This window comes from Barbatula barbatula (genome assembly GCF_947034865.1).
Source record: "Barbatula barbatula genome assembly, chromosome: 16".
Taxonomy (NCBI): Eukaryota; Metazoa; Chordata; class Actinopteri; order Cypriniformes; family Nemacheilidae; genus Barbatula; species Barbatula barbatula.
In genome coordinates this window covers 21576564-21596189 of record NC_136779.1, presented here as the reverse complement: position 1 = coordinate 21596189, position 19626 = coordinate 21576564, and the positions used below count along the sequence as shown (strand labels likewise).

The 19626-nt window shown below is 39.8% G+C and overlaps 1 protein-coding gene across 1 annotated transcript; it reads right to left on the bottom strand.

Annotated features, from left to right (window-relative positions):
• Positions 1–18: 18 nt before the first annotated feature.
• ace (angiotensin I converting enzyme (peptidyl-dipeptidase A) 1) lies at positions 19–19306 on the bottom strand. Its single transcript, XM_079476993.1, has 25 exons — positions 18861–19306; positions 13601–13768; positions 13432–13519; positions 12579–12722; positions 12294–12485; positions 11699–11796; positions 11459–11631; positions 10239–10462; positions 10021–10165; positions 9840–9938; positions 9336–9458; positions 8856–9067; positions 8616–8752; positions 8384–8542; positions 7987–8074; positions 6559–6702; positions 6237–6428; positions 4133–4230; positions 2537–2709; positions 2104–2327; positions 1851–1995; positions 1683–1781; positions 1324–1446; positions 1026–1213; positions 19–486 (listed from the first exon to the last, which is right to left on the bottom strand). Exons 1-25 carry the CDS (start codon positions 19068–19070, stop codon positions 284–286), a joined length of 3849 nt encoding a protein of 1282 aa, XP_079333119.1. The 5' UTR covers positions 19071–19306; the 3' UTR covers positions 19–283.
• Positions 19307–19626: the final 320 nt, after the last annotated feature.

Sequence of the window (19626 nt, the reverse complement as noted above, 5' to 3'; positions counted from 1 at the left end):
ACAAGGAAAGCCAGAACGTCAAATAATTTGTTTATAGTCTAAAAAGTCAAAAGCAGTAAAATTGGTCATAAATGCACCAAGTACAAATAATCGAAAACATTCAACATCTGTCAAACAGTTAAAATTTGTACAAATAAATTACAACAGTTGCCATTCATTGCATAGTCAAACAAATTTGACCAGAAATAAATATACATTACATTCAAAAAGAATTTGATTTTTTTCTTTCAAAAGATTATAACAATTTAATGACTGCAAGGTAAGAATAAAACACTTTTTTATTTTACTTGAGCTCCATCTGGGACATGGATTTGTCCTGTAAGCGTCTGGATTTACTGTATTTGTATGCCAAAAATATGATGGCAATGAGAAAGACGACGGACAGCACGAGGAGAATCCACTGACCGGCGGCTGCACCCGATTCACTTGCGTTTAAACCCAGAAAGTTGACTGGCTTCGGCTTCTCATCCTCCACTACGGTCACTGCTAAAAGACACAGGTAAAAGAGTCTGTAAGCGCTTGTGTAAATGTAAATCTGTAATCCCCACACCTGCCCGTCATAAGCCTTATCACCCACGGACTATTAAAACTCGATCTGTATTGTTGTTTGTTTGTTAACATGTTTTTCTGTTCCTGTCACCCATGGATCTAATAAAAGATACCCTTTGGATTATACTCCGTTGTCATGCGCTTCTCTACACACACTACAGGTGACGGCATTCAAGGACAAAATAGTCATACTAGTTAAAAAAATCTAAATAATAAAATCAATTTATTTCTGATCAATCTGATCTTTAATTGTACAGTGGTAATAACAAAAGTGGCATTAAAAATAAATATAAAGTACAGTTTCATTCAATCCATTTCAACCTTTTGATACATTTATAAAAGTGATAGAATTGCACCATTCATATTTGACTCAAGAAATAAGTGAAATGACTTCCACCAGACCGACGTTCTATTCACTGTATTTTATTTTCAAACAAACACCAAAAATCAACACATTTATTCATGATCGTATTTACTTTTGTACGGTGTCCAATCATATTCAGGCCATCCCAGGACTTCATTGTTCTTCTTATTCTCTGCCTCTAGCCACTCAATGAGTGGTTGGAAATACTCCATCAGAGGCTGGACGGACATCTTGGGCTGGCCGGTGATCAGAGTCATGGCTTCTGGCCAAGGCTTACTGAAGCCCATCTTCATCACATCACTATGGGACAGATCAGATCAGAGGCGTCAGACATTGCTCATTCATTCCTCTGTGTGCATGTACAGAACAGAGAGATAGAGAGAGAGAGAGATCGAGAGAGTCTGACTGACCCCAGCAGTTTCCCGGCTTCTTTGGACTGGTAGATGTCACAGTTGTGGAGTGGACCTGACTGACCCGCGGCTTCACACAGAGCCTTGTGGAACTGGAACTGGATTACAAAGCTCACAAAGTACCTGAAAGCCAAATGAGATCAACGGAAAATCTTTAAAAATATCCCAGGATAAAACATTTTGTTGTAAAAACAACCTCATTACTGATAAAACGCTAATATGTGTTAATAAAGTGTCAACTCTGTTAATCAGTTTGGTTTGGGGCTTCATTCTTGCTTTTCTGTACATTATTGTCTGAATTCATTCAAAATCGGCACCTAACTTTCCGGTTCAGTCCTTCTGAGCTATTTGTACTGTACCTGACATAAGGCACATTAGCTGGGATGTGGAACTTTGCTCCGGGATCGAAGTCTTCCTCAGTGCGAGAAACAGGTGGACACAATCCCTGGTACTTCATTCTGAAAGAGCAAATATGGTTAACGTGAACGATGCTTGTTTCTTTCAGAAAGCAGCAGAAGAATTGTTACCGGAGGTTCCACCACTCTTTGTTGTATTCTGCACTTGAGATCCGGCCATCAAAAACTTTCCACCTCCACTGGTCCATCAGATAACCGAACGGCAGGAAAGCGATCTTATCCAGAGCGATGCTCATCAGAAAGTTGATGGTGCTCTCTACAGACGAAATGAAGACCAGTTACTGACCACAGGGCTTATGCGCAACATAACCGTGTGTTATTAACAAGCAGGTGTAAGCGTAAGTGGATTCGGGGTTGGCTGTACCTTTGTTGTCCTCCACCTTATCCAGGAGGCCAATGCTCTGAAGATGTTTAGGCGTGGACACTGACAGGGCCAGAACATCACCGATGGCCTCGTGGAATCCAGGGTTGGCGCCGTCACGGAAGGAGATGGGTTGATCTTTATACTGCAGGAAGTACTGAACGTGTCCCATCTCGTGGTGTACGGTGATGAGGTCGTCCATGGTCACCACCGTGCACTGCTTGATCCTAGAAATGACAAGAGGATGGAAAGGTTCACGGTAAGGTTGGCAAGATAACACGTGGAAGGAAAAGGCAGGAAGCGGTTGTTGTTTCAGTCCTAGCATCCTCTGTTTATGATATGGCCAGGAGAGTTGAGATTGTGGCAGGCGGTTAATGATGTGATGAGTTAAACACAGCGAGCCGGTGTGTGGGACAGTCTGATATCACACACACACCTGAAGTCTTTGCGGTTGTAGAAGTCCCAGGCGGAGGCGTGACACACCACCTCACGGCCGTCTGTCGGTTTCTCCAGCATGGACTTTTCCCAGAATTCAGGCGGCATGGGCAGAAGACCCAGGGAGGTGAAGAACCGGTCGGATTCGTTGAACATGCGCAGGGGGGTCCAACCCTTGAATAATAAAACATGACATAACAATTAAAAAACACCTTCATTTAACACAAATTATACATATTCTACAGTATACAGAATTTTGAGGCATTGTCTTTCTGATTTCAAAAAAGTTGGCATAATGTATTGTATTGTTTTTATAAGACGTTTTGTGTCTAGGTTACGTCTAGGTTAACATCACATTTAGTTTTTGCATTACTTCAATGTCTCCTTATTTTTGTATAAGGAGACAACAGCCTTAAAATAAAAATTCTTCAGAGAAGGTAAAATCTCTCATGTTTTGTCAAGTGATGATCTTACAATGTCAACCCTGTTAATATGATTTTGTATGTTAAAAAGGGTTGGGAGGGTTATTTTAAAAATTTATTCCGGTACAGTTACAAAAGAATGTAATCAGAAATGTAATCCAAGTATTACGATTTAAAAGTAATGTTGTCCGACTGCTTTAGGGTCACATATGTAGATAAAACAGTAAAGCAACATGATTTTAAAAATGATTTTCATTTACACAGAAGCAAAGCAGCATCAGAATAGTCTTGAGGCTCAAAGAAGAGTACACAGTAAAAACAGGAACGGCTGCAAGATTAAAACTAAGTCATTATTGTTAATTATTGACTTTGATATCGTAATCATGATTATTAATGTCAGTTAACATAATATTATAAATGTGGTATTCTATATGTAGATCAAACAAGTTGAGAAATTTAGGATTTTCTTTTGCTGTTTTATGCTTTAGAAAACATTAAATTCTATATAGACACCTAACACTTCCACATTTTAAAACAATTTCTTTATTACTAATTGTAATTGTAATCTGATTATTTTGTTTTTTTATGTAATTGTAACGGATTACGGTTAGCAAATGTTTGTATCCTGATTACTGTAATCCTGTTACATACTCCCCAACCCTGATATTACAGTAATGATCATTTCCATGTGTACATGCAGCATTAAATTCTCCTTTTAATAGACATTTTGCAGTTTCAAGACTTGGTCACAAACCAGTGTAAAAGCTGTACAACATAGGGTTACCTTTCTGAAAGTATAATATTTGAAGAGTTTACTTGCAAAAACAACTCAATTAAAAACAAGATTTTTTAACATTTAATTTTTTTTGTGTTTTATTGTGTTAGTTACTGTATTTGTTTTGTTATTATTACAGCTTAGTAATCAGAACTGCAATCTGATTGACATTACTCTATATGCACAGTAAAAACAACATTAACAGAGTTATCTGTTTTTGCAATTGAACTCTTTATTTCAACATATTATATCAATATAAAATGTCATTTTAACAATTTAGAGTATAACCTTTTAATCATTGTAAATATATTTAGCAAGTTACTATTTGTTACATTTTTCTTAAATATCTTGCAGCCCCACTAAAGATGATGAAACATTTGTTTTTTCATGTTGATCTTACTTGGGCGGCCATGGCTGGTGTGGCATCTACTTGTGTAGCATCAGGGTACGGGATGACAAGGTCCATGATACTGGACCATGTCTGTGCCCACATGTTTCCTGAAAAAAAGCAGATCAGAGCAGAAAAATGCTGTTTCATTTCTCTGACCACTAAAGAAAACCATTGCGCTTGATTCTAAGCCATTTCATCTGCAGTCATGTGGAACCATCACAAACACACATACAACAACCAATTTCCAACACGTGCTTCACTGAACACAACCAATTTAGTCATGCCTGGTGATTTTGAAAGCATATTAATGTTGTCGATTCCTTTGTTGCCACAAAAAATAGGAGAATTTCAATGTCTAAGCAGATGAGAAGGAGAGAGAACCACACTGTACTGTACATTTTTGTATCCTGTGGGGTGTGGCCAACTCGAATCAAGTTCTATTTTAGCATCATGCGGGGTGTTGCCAACTCGAATCAAATTCTATTTTAGCATCATGCGGGGTGTGGCCAAATTGAATCAAATAATTTGTTTGTATCCAGTGGGGTGTGGCCAACTCGAATCAAATTCTATTTTAGCATCATGCGGGGTGTGGCCAAATTGAATCAAATAATTTGTTTGTATCCTGTGGGGTGTGGCCAACTCGAATCAAGTTCTATTTTAGCATCATGCGGGGTGTGGCCAAATTGAATCAAATAATTTTTTGTATCCTGTAGGGTGTGGTCTCTCGAATCAAATTCTGTTTTAGCATCCTGTTGGGTGTGGCCAAATTTAATCAAATTATTTTTTGCATCCTGTGGGGTGTGGTCTCTCGAATCAAATTCTGTTTTAGCATCCTGTTGGGTGTGGCCAAATTGTATCAAATAAATTTTGTATCCTGTAGGGTGTGGTCTCTCGAATCAAATTCTGTTTTAGCATCCTGTTGGGTGTGGCCAAATTGTATCAAATAAATTTTGTATCCTGTGGGGTGTGGTCTCTCGAATCAAATTCTGTTTTAGCATGCTGTTGGGTGTGGCCAAATTGAATCAAATATTTTTTTGTATCCTGTGGGGTGTGGCCAACTCAAATCAAATTCTATTTTAGCATCCTGTTGGGTGTGGCCAAATTGAATCAAATAAATTTTGTATCCTGTAGGGTGTGGTCTCTCGAATCAAATTCTGTTTTAGCATCCTGTTGGGTGTGGCCAAATTGAATCAAATATTTTTTTGTATCCTGTGGGGTGTGGCCAACTCAAATCAAATTCTATTTTAGCATCCTGTTGGGTGTGGCCAAATTGAATCAAATAAATTTTGTATCCTGTAGGGTGTGGTCTCTCGAATCAAATTCTGTTTTAGCATCCTGTTGGGTGTGGCCAAATTGAATCAAGTTCTGTTTTAGCATCCTGTTGGGTGTGGCCAAATTGAATCAAATAAATTTTGTATCCTGTGGGGTGTGGCCAACTCAAATCAAATTCTATTTTAGCATCCTGTTGGGTGTGGCCAAATTGAATCAAATAAATTTTGTATCCTGTAGGGTGTGGTCTCTCGAATCAAATTCTGTTTTAGCATCCTGTTGGGTGTGGCCAAATTGAATCAAATATTTTTTTGTATCCTGTGGGGTGTGGCCAACTCAAATCAAATTCTATTTTAGCATCCTGTTGGGTGTGGCCAAATTGAATCAAATAAATTTTGTATCCTGTAGGGTGTGGTCTCTCGAATCAAATTCTGTTTTAGCATCCTGTTGGGTGTGGCCAAATTGAATCAAGTTCTGTTTTAGCATCCTGTTGGGTGTGGCCAAATTGAATCAAATAAATTTTGTATCCTGTGGGGTGTGGCCAACTCGAATCAAGTTCTGTTTTAGCATCCTGTTGGGTGTGGCCAAATTGAATCAAATAAATTTTGTATCCTGTGGGGTGTGGCCAACTCGAATCAAGTTCTGTTTTAGCATCCTGTTGGGTGTGGCCAAATTTAATCAAATTTTTTTTTGCATCCTGTGGGGTGTGGTCTCTCGAATCAAATTCTATTTTAGAATCGTGTGGGCGTGGCCACCTAAATTAAATGAGTTGGTTAGCTGTAGATTCACATACAAACATTCCTTGAGGACAAACAAAACAAATCACACGCAAATAAATTCTTACCAAGAAGATGAGCTGGAATGGGTCCTTTAAGATTAATGTGCTCCACTCCGTATTTTTTAAAAAGGGATCTACGCACGTAGGCATGAAGATTGAGGTAGAGCGGTTCAAGATCTTTCCACAAGGCTTCTAGATCCTGCTCAAAAGTGGGGGTCTCATACAGAGATCGCCAGGATGCCCCGTTATCTGTGTGACCTGAAACACATTCAAAGTGCCCGTGAAGTTTCTGAGAATGACTTTTCACTCCCACAGAAATATGAAAGATCTGCCACTTGTGTTGCATCAGATCTTCATTCACAAAGGGCTTTTATCAAGAGGCATTTACCATTGCTCTGTGCAGCCAAGTTGGCGAGCTCCACATATCTTTTGTAGCTGGATCGGAGTTCTCTGCCTGTGGCGTTACGCCAGCCCTGCCAGGCGAACAGCAGCTCGTCATAGTCCCTGGACTGTGCCATGATCTTATTCAGATCTGCCAAACACAAGACGCATGCATGAAGACAGGCCAGTAAACATGAGCCATAGACTCTGTGAGAGCTTTCATTCTTTACTGTACCGCTGTCAATCCAGCACAGTTAGACACAACAGGGACAAAATGTAAAGACAAATACCAATTTGGATACTTTTAACTTTCACTCTGTACTGTATGATCTTCCAGACATACTTTAGTATAACAGCTTGTATCCCCAAAACTACTGCTTTTTATGAAATCTTTTTATAAGGACCAGTCTGAAAATTGTAGCCGCGTCTAGTGGTGAGGTTGCGAACTGTAACCTACGGCTTGAAGCACTACGGTGGCTGACATGTTGTCACATGAAGTTAAAGTTCTCTCAATTTTGCGCGCAGGCAAGCAGGATCCAGTACCAACTATTGTTGTGTCGCCCGAAGTCACCAGCTCTCCATTTAAATGAATGATATCATGTCGCTTTGTCACTCTTAGTCTGAACTCGGCAGTAGGCTATTCTAACTGGTCGATATCTAAGGATTATAGAAGATTTAGACAGTTGTTATTGCTCAATTAACCCTGACATGATAATCATGACCCTAATATACTCAATATATTGATGTAAAACGTTTTATCAGTTCATTTAAACCGGGTAAGAAATAGAGATGGATACAATAAACATATAAGATGTACCGGTGAAGATGACTTGCAGTACCTGGATCAGTGGTGTTATCAATTTAAGCAGTTGTTATCATGACTGAGCAGTCAAACTCAAATATTTCAGCAAGCCATGTAAGTAGGTGAGATTATTTAGTTACCATGGAAATATTCAAAGACCGCTTGATATGCATTTGCATAACATGTATTCATTTGGCGGACTTAATGTAATGTAAATGTAACCCTAGTGCTAATCCGTTTGAATGTAAGTCTGGGCCCCTAGCAGCGGGTGTTCCCTAACGTCCGTAATCACATTCAGGTCTGGCGCGGCCTGCAGTGGTTCCTGTTACAGATTATATAACCTAACATTCTACACATAATTACTTATGCACTTAAACCCAACTCTTTTCAATAAGCAACATTATTCGAGGCATATTTTGAAGCATAAATGGTGCAGAATAAGTAAGAGGTTGAAGTTTTATCCATAAGAAAAGAAATTGCAGTTTGCTTGACAAACATCTAGTGAATTCTGAAATTCAAAGATCAGGCTTTTCTATTCACCCGCATACTTTAACACCATAATAAAAGAGTAAGATCAGCTCTTAAAACTAATTCAGATCCTGTTGTTAAAGTGAAAAATTCAAGTGAACTTACCTGGATCCAAAGGCAGACAATTCGATTCACTTTTGCAAACTGTTGCTACACTGTACATCGTCTCCATGGATGCCAGCAAATTGTTGTACTATGAACATAGAACATAATCTTTTTCATTCCAGGTTCAAAACTTATTCAATTAAAATTGAAAATTGCAACACTTAACTTGTTTTACAAAATGCCACTTCAGCTGTCTTTGTTCTTCTAAACTTATATTATAATTTAAGTATTTGCCAAATGCATATTTCTTAAATGCATGCATCTCTGTGTATGTTTTTATAAATACAGAATAAAAATGCACAGTACACAGACATAGATAACGTAAACACAAACTTTTATTCTGGATGTGAATAATGGCGATTAACTGTTGAACAGCCCTCATTCTTGTTTTCCTTACCTCTTTAAGTTGTTCTTCAGAAAGAGCAGCTCTCTCAAGATCGCCGAGTTTCTTCAAGATTCTCCGCACGCGTTCATCCTGGAAGTCGCTTGTGTCAAACTTACGAGCCTCCAGCCCGTAGAAATTAGTGTGATTGGCCATCTCCAAGTTCTTCATCAACTAAAGCCAGAAGTAGCACATTAGAGAGAAACACTGAGAGAAGCTGTAGATTACAGATCAATTTGTTTCTCACCATCATCTCTTTGTTGGCTTCAGTGATGTCAGTGTTGTAAGTCCAGGAGGCCTCGGTGTAAGCGTTCCAAACCTTCTCCGCTGTGCTGTTGTATTCATCTAAAAACCCTTTGGCCTGAACTTCATCTGCTATCATACCTTCAAAGGGATTCAAGGGGCATTGTGAACAGGACATTCTTATGTTCTAATGTATAATCTTCTGGTTTAATAAGACTTCCTAAACTCCTGCGCAAAGTCTTACCGATGTCTTCAGGATAGCCTTCTGGTACCGGCGGCACCCAATCAAAATCAGGCCAACCCAACGTCTCTCCAGTCTTCTTGTTCTGTTCTTGCAGCCAGGTAGTAACTGGCTCAAAATAGTTCATCAGAGAGCCGGCGTCCATTTTGTTAGTGCCGACAGCCTCTTGTAGCACCTCGGTCCAAGGCTTTGAAGATCCAGCCTTCAAGACTTTCCTTTCAAAGACAGTAAAACTGTTACAAATTGCATAATTTATTCACCCTTATGTCTATCTCAACCTATATGCAACTCTTCTTTAGTGGAACACAAAAGACGAGATTTTGAGAAATATTTCAGTGGTTTTGTGTTCAAGCAATGAAAGTCAAAGGGGGTAAATGTTGTTTGATTACCAACGTTCTTCAAAATATCTTCTTTTGTGCAGAAGATCAGAGAATTTGAACAATGCAGTACTATGCAGAGTCAGTGTTTATGTCTGACACATACTCTAAAACAGCTCCGGCCTTTGTTGACCTGTAGATATCACACTTGTGCAGAGGTCCCATGTGTCCGGCTTCTTGACACAGTTTCTCATGGAACTGAAACTGAAGGATGAAACTCACAAAGTATCTGCAAGAGAAAGAAATTAGTTGAAATGATCTTCTTTGTTCATCTATCACAAATGAGATCTGTTTGATGTCTCATTGGAAATTAGGTGTGATCTGTGTCCCAGATTTTTCTGCTAAGAATGAGGAAATGTCTCTATTAGAGTTTCATGTCAACAATCTCTCAAACCTTCTCATATACATTAAGTCTGTAATCAAAAGTCAATATTATTGAAGTTCTCAATACATTTCACAGATTATTTTACCTCTACAATCTACATTCATTATAAACCTCCATGCTCTTCAGTTTTTATTTTTTTAGGAGTCTACCTTGAAGTCACTGTGTCTCTGTCAAATGCATTAAATGTCATGTCAATGCGTTTATCGCAGGTCATGATTATATCACCTGATGTATGGAGTGTTTCCAGGTATGTGGTATTTTGCTCCAGCATCAAAATTTTCTTCTGTACGTCTGACTGGAGGACAGATTCCTTGGTACTTTTTCCTTATAGAAATACATATAGAAAGTGGTCTTTCATATTTTGTTTACCTACATTCATCACCTAAAGTAACTGCTGACGGTTTACCTGAGATACCACCATTCTGAATTATACCGGTCAGGTGGTGTGCGTCCGCTAAATACACCCCAGCGCCACTGATCAATGAGGTATCCGAACGGCAGGAAGGCAATCTTCTCCAAAGCCATCTTCAAAAGGTAGTTTATGTCGCTGTCTACGCAATATCAATTGCATTAGTCATCAGTATTTATCAGTTTGGTAGTTTACAGACTCGCTCTTGAACCTACCAGCATCTTCAGTCAGTTGGTCCAGTAAGCCAATGGTGTGGAGATGCTTTGGTGTGGATACGGACAGAGACAGAACATCTCCTATGGCCTCATGGAAGCCAGGATTAGCTCCTCCCCTGAAGCTAATTGGCTGGTCTTTATACTGGAGATAATATTCAACGTGACCCATCTCATGATGAACTGTAGACAGCTGCTCCATGGTCACGGTGGTGCACTGTTTGATTCTGTCAGCGACAAACATACATTTTACATATAATTGGTTGACAGCCACAGCCCAACTAATGGCGCAATAGGATCTAACTAGAGCTGCACCGATACAAAATTTCTCGATAGACTATTATTCGGAGGCATATCTGCCGTCACCAATAACGATAGATTGGTGGTTATATTAACTCGCATGAACTAAATTCTAAAGATTAAATGAATATTTCTTAACTTCTTGAATGTTATTAATAACATTAAAAAGTATCCTCGTCACTTTATATAATGAAATCTTAACCACTGGAGTGACATGAACTATTGAAACAATGTCTTCACTCACTTTCAGCGCTTTGAAATTTGGTTGCGTCGCAGTCTATGGGGGAGTAAAAAAGCACCTGGACATCTTTAAAACTATCTTAATTTGAGTTTTTTAATTTGAGTAGATAAATGGAGGTCACGTGTTGTCGAACGACTTAAAGTGATCATCCACCGACTCACCCTTAAGTATACATGACTTACAGTATGACTATAGGTCAAATATGCTTAGACTTTGCTAACAACTCTGACTTATATACAATATAAAATAGTATACTGAGAGTATACTTCAAGTTCTGTCAGGACACCTATAAGTTCACTTGTAATATAGTTGCAGTTAACTACCAAGTTTATTTCTCGTACAATTCTAGTACACTTAAAAGTATACTTTCCTAAACTAAAATGTGGGCCATTTCAGTCCCAATAGTACTGAAATAGTACACTTACAAGTTCACAAGGTAGTACTATATTGATATTCGTATACTTTCTACGTAACATAAGGTATACTACATACTGTTTAATATACAGTACTTGACCTTTTGCTTAAGTATACTTGAAGTAGTATACTACTTATTTTTTCAAAATGATGACACAGTAAGGTAAAGGCTACATGCTAGCGACAACAAACGGAATGGCAATAATTTGTTTGACGTAAAAACATGGAAACATGTCTGTTTAGGGTGGGACTGCACGAGACATCATACCTGAAGTCCTTGCGGTTGTAGAAGTCCCAGGCAGAAGCATGACAGACCACCTCTCTCCCATCGCTCGGTTTCTCTAGCATGGCCTTGTCCCAGAACTCGTCCGGCATAGGAATCAATCCCAAAGAGGTGAAGAACTCTTCGGCCACCCGAAACATATGAGTGGCATTATAGCCCTATGGGCGAAAAACGCTTTATCACTTCAGGACTACATTTTTGAAATTCAGAGTTGCCTGAGCGTACCTTAGCAACCATGGTTTGAGTCACATCTAAATTGGGCTTGTCAGGAAAAGGGATCATCATGCTATAGATGTTGTTCCACGTCTGTGACCACATGTTCCCTAAAACCAAACACATCAGCATCTTCAGGACCGTTGAGTAATAACCATCAGACCCCACACCGGTCCCACAGAAACCGACAGTCTGACGGTGATATCACACCGAGAAGTAGGATGACATCGTGGATGACATCGTCAGTTACAAAAGTTTTTCCACCAGTCTATTTGGACACAAAGTTGTGTTTACAAGGTACTGTGTTTATACAATGACTTCGTTCTGAGGTTGCACAAATCCACCAGTAGAAGCAAACTAAATGGCATTTGACTGATGCACACATTTTTTCGCTATTTTTAAGTGCTTCCTGTATGATATTTGTGGAAACCGTCCATGTGCATTATACGAGTGTTTGACCTGCAGAATGAAAAGAAATGCGGACCATTTGTAAACGGATCAATTTAAAATGTCTGAAAGCTAAGGACTAATGTCACTATTACAGTAATGAAAACCAGTTGCTGCGAGCGTGAGAAACGTATAGTTTTCAGAATGCAATCTTCATTACCCAGGAGGTGGGCTGGGATTGGACCCTTGAGGTTGATGTACTTAGGGCCGTAGAAATCGTAGAGTTTGCGGCGTACGAAGGCGTGCAGGTTCTGGTAAAGAGGTTGCAGCTGTATAAACAGGTTCTCAAGGTCTTGCTCAAAGGTTGGAGATTCGTACCAAGAACGCCAGTACGCGCCCGTGTCCGGAAAGCCTACGGAGAACAGATCAGAAGAAGGTGAGGTCAAACTTGTCGAATCTTTCTATTTTACCACTCTTTGTTCATTCGAAAGAATGATGTGCTCACCATCCATCCTGGACGCTTTGTTGCTGAGGTCTACAAACTCAGGGTAGAGAGATCTGAGACGATCTCCAGATGCGTTGTGCCAACCCTCCCAGGCATACAGAAGTCTCTTATAGCTTCTGGAGTTAGCCATGATGTCCGTGAGCTCTGAGACGACACATGAACAACTGTTTAACTCTACACTTACAGCTTTCAGTTGAGAGGTATATTTAGCCTTGCAAATGACTCCAAAACCCCGGATAAACAAATGCTGTGTGTTTTACAACTGTTTACCGGCTGTGTTCCAGCGTAGATGCAGAGAAAGATTTTGTGTTATGTATGTTTGTGTTAGCGGAACAGCACACATCCATTTCAAGGGTAAACAAGTTAAAACTGATCAAAATAAATTTGACAATTGACAATTTTGACGTACTTAAAATAGTAAGCTGAAATAATTTACTGCCTCAAAAATTTAGGGCGGTGTTTTTTTCATTCACATTTATGATCGAAACGTATGTACTAAAATGTTCACATTTATACACGGAAAAATGAATCGATTTGAGGGGGAAATGTTGGCCTTTTGATGAAATTTTACTTTCTGATACTTTACAAAGGTTGTATTACATAAAAATGTATCTGCATACTTGATGTTCTTTGTTTGTATAAGCTAGGAATCTTGTCGTCTGTGCGTCTAAATGAACCATCAAACGGCTGCAAAAGATGAACACAGCTGAGAAAAAATAAGACGTGCGTCTTCACACCAGTTCCTCTCAACCCATTTCTAGTTGATACAATGTCCGTGTAAAACGATTAGCTTTCTGCTGTTATTTTGACCCTTTCAAACACATATCAACACAGTGTTGGGAGGGTTTCTTACCAGGCTCCAAAGACCAGCATTTCTCAGGGGTGTGGCACACTTTCGCTGTCGAGTAGATGCTATCCATCTGGCTCAGAATGGTGTTGTACTGACAAAACAAAGATTACAACACATTTGTTATCAGGAGCTCTTTCCTCCACCGCTGACTCGGTGTGGTACGAGAACTCACTCTCTCTCTCTCTGCGGTTGGGAGGTTGGCTGGTCCAAGACCTTTGATCTTGCTGAGGATTTTTTGCACTTCGGGACTTAACGTCAGAATGAAGGAATCAGAGAATATGTCCTTTGCTTTCTGACCCCATGCTTCCGTGAATCCCTGCTCTTCCAAAGATGCGATCACCTAAAAAAAGCAGAGAAGAAAATCTTTGAGCTTAAATGAAACAATCGCCTTGAACGGTCCTGTCTGTGCTTGTGTATTTGGTACAGATTTACAAACAGAAGATACATAGGGATGTTGATTAAGAGAATTTTCACATTGAAAAATAAAGAGATAAAAGAGCACTATTAAGCTGTAGTCTTTCTAAACAGTCATTTTTATTATAAATTATTGTTTTGCAATGTTGCTTGTGGAGCAAGCCAGGGAACACTCTCATAATGTTCTGGAAAGTTATCAAATTGTTCTTTCTAGTAACATTAAAAAAGCCTTTCAATTCCGTCGTTGAGAAATGTTCTTAAAACGTTTTAAATGCGTTATTCTTACATTGTTAGTGGAAAGTTTAAAACGTTCAGAACCGGGGATAGGAATAAGGCTGTCTGTTTTAGCATGCTCATATTTATACATATTTATGTATGAATGTTCTCTAAATGTCTTCTCAAAGTTATCAAATATGTTCTTGCAGTGACATTAAAAGAGCATTTCGTCAACATCATGTCAATGCCAAACGTTCTTCGAACACTATAAAACATTATTCTTACATTGCTGGTGGAACATTCAGAAACAATGTTTTCAGAAAGTAATGCGAATGTTCGCAAAATGTTCTTAGAAAGTATTTTGGCTAGCTGGGAATGAAAAGGGGTGTCTGTGTTAGCATGCTCATATTATTTATACCTCACATGACAGAGTTGGCATGATGCACCTTTATCTGCATTAAATGAACTGGCTACAGTTGAGAAATATGACCAAAGTTGGGTGGGAACGCTTTCTAGAAGTTTGAAGGTGTCCTGCTGTGACCCCTTTGACCCCAGCATCACTCCTCTGTTATGATAACCGCAGGAGCTCTGTCATTAGTGCTGAGGTGATGCATCGGTTGACCTGAGCTCATCTTTCAGTTTCCACCGTCACAGATTAACACCATGTCGACTTATTTTTCTGACATCTGCAGCCTTCGCTCTCATGCACAAACAGCAAAGATAAAGACGCTTTTCAACTCTTCTTCCAAGGTCACGTTTGGCCCGTCATGATTACGCAAGAATGTGAAGATGATATGAGTGCGCAAGTTTCAAGGTCCAAGGTCCAGCTTGAAAAAAAACATAAAACCTAATGTGCCATATTGTTTTACAGTCCAACTTAAAAACTATGTGAAGAGATTGGGAATCATGTTATTTTATGGTGCAGTCCAATTAATATCAATCAATGGAACCACACATATTTTCCGATACTGTTCTTCTAAGAAATGACCACAAGAGGCTTTACCTTTGACAACGGTTGATTACTTGATCATTCAATTTGAGCCCATCATGTCTCTAAGTGTCAGATGTTTGATGGGGTGGAATGTGAATGTTCAGCCTGTGATCCAAACGGTTTGAGTTTTTACATTTTAAGAAGGAAATTAAATACGCTCTTGAGTGGCATTACAATGAAATCACGGGCTGCACATGACCACAGACAGCTGCTGAAAACATATGGGAGTGACACTCAATCTTACAGCCACGGAAAAAAGAGACTATTTATGCATTTAGGTAAAAAGCATCATTTTTGTTTCATTCTGTGAACTACTAACAATATTTCTCCCAAATTTCAAATCAAAATATTGTTTCTATTTGCATTTATTACTGGAGATAGAGGTGAAACTCTGTATTTTGTCCGACCTCAGATGCTGCAGTTCAGATTCACTTTTTAAGCAATGTGGTCCGTGTAACGCTTCACGAGTCACAATTCAGACCACACAATGCAAAGGCAAAAATGAACAATTGAACCGAAATGTCGTTTTATTTTCATTTTTTGGGGTTACTTTGTCAATGGATTCCATTTAACTTCATTTTGCAAAGTTTTGACTCAACAAATGATCACTTAAACAAATGAAAACTAACGGATTTTCATTATTTGTCTTTTCATTTGCTGGCTGTACCATTAGCACGGGGGTGTGGGTTTTATATTACATGCACGGTCAAGTGTAGCTACGTGGTCTTGCTCTGCTACGTGCTGGTGTGCGGCCCTGGTGGTCATGGAACGACACTCCGTCGTGCGCCAGGATAAATCTCAAGTTTAAGTAATAGCCTATCCTTTACATTGATAATCACAACCTATAAAACATCCATGTCAGTACGCGTCTGTGTTTCCTTTCTGCGTGACCCAGCCGCGCATAGCCTAGCCACAGAAAACAAATTGTCGGGAGTAGACTTTGAAGTTGAGCTCGGGCTATATTAACGTCCGGTGCGCAATGCATATTGGGCGTTTTTTTGTCCGCTGTTATGCAGATTTTCACTCTGCCAGTCGCTTTTCGTGCACATCTTGCTAGGTTCACTAATAAAACCCATTCGATGTATGTGAGCTGAATGATGGGTTATGAAAGTTAGATATGTGGCCTTTACATCAACCCATCCAGTGAGTAGTGAACACACACCCGGAGCAGTCTGCAGCACCCAGGGAGAAAACGGGGGTCAGGTGCCTAGCTCAAGAGCACGTCAGTCGCTACCTCGAGTGCAACGGACATGCATTTTTCTTTATAGACTGCACAATTTTTTAATATACCTATAAAAAAGGTAAACTGTTCAAACTTAAACTTGAGATTTACACTGACGGAGCGCCGCTCCAGAACCACGAGAGCCGCTCGCTAGCACAGAGCCGAGACAGACCATCAGCTTGTGCCTTCCAAGTATAAATCAGTTGCCGTCCACACTCCCGTGCTAATGGTACAGACCACAGCGCAAATATCAAGACAAAAAAAGCTAAACTAGTAAAACATTTAAATTTTTTGTTGATTCACAATTAAGTTAAAGTAAAATAAAAAATGAGAGAAAAATGACAATAATCAATTGACAAAGTTATCCAAAAAATGAAAACAATGACATTTTGTACCAAAAAATGTATTTCAATTTTTTACATTTGCATTGCATGGTCTGAAAATGGAATCGTGAAGCATTACACGGACCATATTTTTTCTCACACTTTTCATGTGTTTTGTCATGCGGTCTTCACGTTGACACACTTTATGTCACTCCTGAGATTTGATTTTGTTGAAATTCAGCAGACAATGGACTGAAATGGACACAATTCATCTAGAAACTAACACTTGGAACGGTGTCTTATTTTTTCCCACAGCTTCATAATGTCTGTGTGACATCATTAACCTGCAACTCAACGAAGTAGGACATTTCCAAAATATTCAACTTTCAAGTTAAACTCTAAGTTAAATGAAAGACGACATAAATCTGAAACATGAGGTCATCTAATTCTCACTCAGTCTCATGACACAGATATTCTGTTGTGCAACATACTCAGATTGATATTTATATTGACAACCCCCACTTGACACACACTCACAAAAAATGTGTAACGTCAATATAATCATTCCAACGTGACAATTACTCATACCTGTAAATACATTCTCAACAATCTAAGCAAACCAACATCTCCATGTGTGGAAATATTCACTCATCCTTGCAAACCATCAAATATAAGAACAGGCACACATCTTCTACACAAGGTGACCTCTCCATGATGGTCATGGTCCTCCATGCCCTGAGAGTCTGCTGGACAGTGTTGCTTTATCACAAAGCAGCTCTCTCATCATATGCCGTCAGGGTGAGTCCTGGCACCACGCCCACCACCTCCAAAAGAGACGCCCGAAACGCTTTGATCAACCCGTTTGATGTGTCCGAAATAATAGACTTCACCGCAGGCATCTCTGGGGTTCTGTGCATCGCTCTTTTCAGCCTTTTTGTGAGGTTTGGTTCAGATATCGTGCGTCGAGTGTGAATGGTTAAGTGGTGCCAGGACCCGTTCTCAAAGCTCTGAGAGTGTTGAGACAGCTGTGTGAGAATGTTGAGACAGCTGAGACTCTGTTGTGCAGAACTTATCGGAGTAAGCATGGATTCACCACGCTGGGATGGGGTTAGCTGTTTCGACACAATCTCATGACAATTCATAACAGTTTTATAAACTGTTGATATGAATTTGTGTGTTTGAGATCTGCTGCTCACAGTCATTGGTTACAGGTTTAGGGGTGGGGCTTCATTACGCTTTTTTGTACGATTGACTTTATACAAATTAGACGAATAGCCAGAACGTATATAAGGTACGAATTCCTGTGAATCCGAATGTTCTCTCACCAATAACTTATTTTATACTTTGACTAAGGTTCACCCAAAAATTATTTTACATTTACGTTTACATTTAGTCATTTAGCAGATGCTTTAATCCAAAACGGCTTACAAAGAGTTCAGGGAGCAATAAGCGATATGTCATACAAGAGCAAAAGTACGATAGGTGCCAATCATTTATTAACTTTCCTAAACCATAAACACACTCACATTGACTTCCACTGTACACTCAAAATAAAAGTGCTTCACAGCGATGCCATAGAAGAACCATTTTTGATTTTTGGTTCCACGAAGAACCGTTCAGTCAAACGTTCTTCAAAGAACCATCTCTTTCTTACCTTTTCATGATCTGAAGAACCTTTTGTGAAACAGAAAGGTTCTTGTGATGTTAATGGTTTCTTTATGGCACCATTTAGACAAAAAAGGTTTTGCTTTTTGGGCTTCGTAGAACCTTTTGAAGCACCTTTATGTTTAAGAGTGTATGAACCCAAAACCACCAAGACATTTCTTAAGATATCTTCTTTTGTGTAGACAGGTACAGGTTTTTAACAACGTGAGTGCGAATAAATAATGACAGAAGTTTAACGATTTAAAAATGACACACGAGATCTGTCCACACGTGTAATGATTAGTCATGTTGGTTAACATAACTCTGTCTTTGCAGAAAGTTATTACAGAAAGCAAACACATGATTCATGCACTCTTTACTAGCGAACTAGAAAACCATCCATCTCATAAAACTTAAAAAATAAATGCTTCCGAAGAGCAGCTCATGTGTCACAGCTTACAGTCATCACAACCGCAGCGAAATGCATGAATTATATTACACAAGCTTTGCGTGAGCGCGACTCAGCCGTGCATGACCAAACACTGAGTTTGTGCCCTTAGAGCTGAAATCACACTACATTCCCATCATGTAGCCGGAGTGGGGAAAGGAAAAGCGCATGTACCTGCTGCTGGGAATTGTGGTCAGTCAGGTTAGTGTTGTAGTTCCAGCTGGCTTCTGTGCTGAAGTAGAAGACTTTCTCTGCCGTTGAGTTGTAATCTTCTATAAACGTCTGAGCTCCGACAACTGTCAAAGGGTAATCTCCCGGCATCCACTCGGGTCTGAGAGCTGCGCTGGCGCTAAAGAGGGTCAGCAGGACCGCTGCCCGCTGCATGACGGAGCACAGCTGAGGTCTGAGGAACAGCAGATGAAATGAATGACACCGTGTTCAGTGCTGGATGCTCCTGTCCAGCGGTTTCCCCCTCTCTCTGAGCTCTCTCTCTCTCCTCCCTCTGGTAATCACCAACAGAAGACCCAATCACACACGGCTCTGCTAAAGTGAGAAACCCAACCCACATGCTCTCCTGAAACACACACAAACACACTCCTGAAACACACACACACACACTCCTGAAACACATGCTCTCCTAAACTATAGTGTACCCACACTCACGAAACACACACACACATGCGCTCCTGAAACACACACACAAACACACTCCTGAAACACACACACACACACTCCTGAAACACATGCTCTCCTAAACCATAGTGTACCCACACTCACGAAACACACACACACATGCGCTCCTGAAACACACACACAAACACACTCCTGAAACACATGCTCTCCTAAACCATAGTGTACCCACACTCACGAAACACACACACACATGCGCTCCTGAAACACACTCCTGATGCTCTCCGACACATGCTCTCCTTTGTGTTGT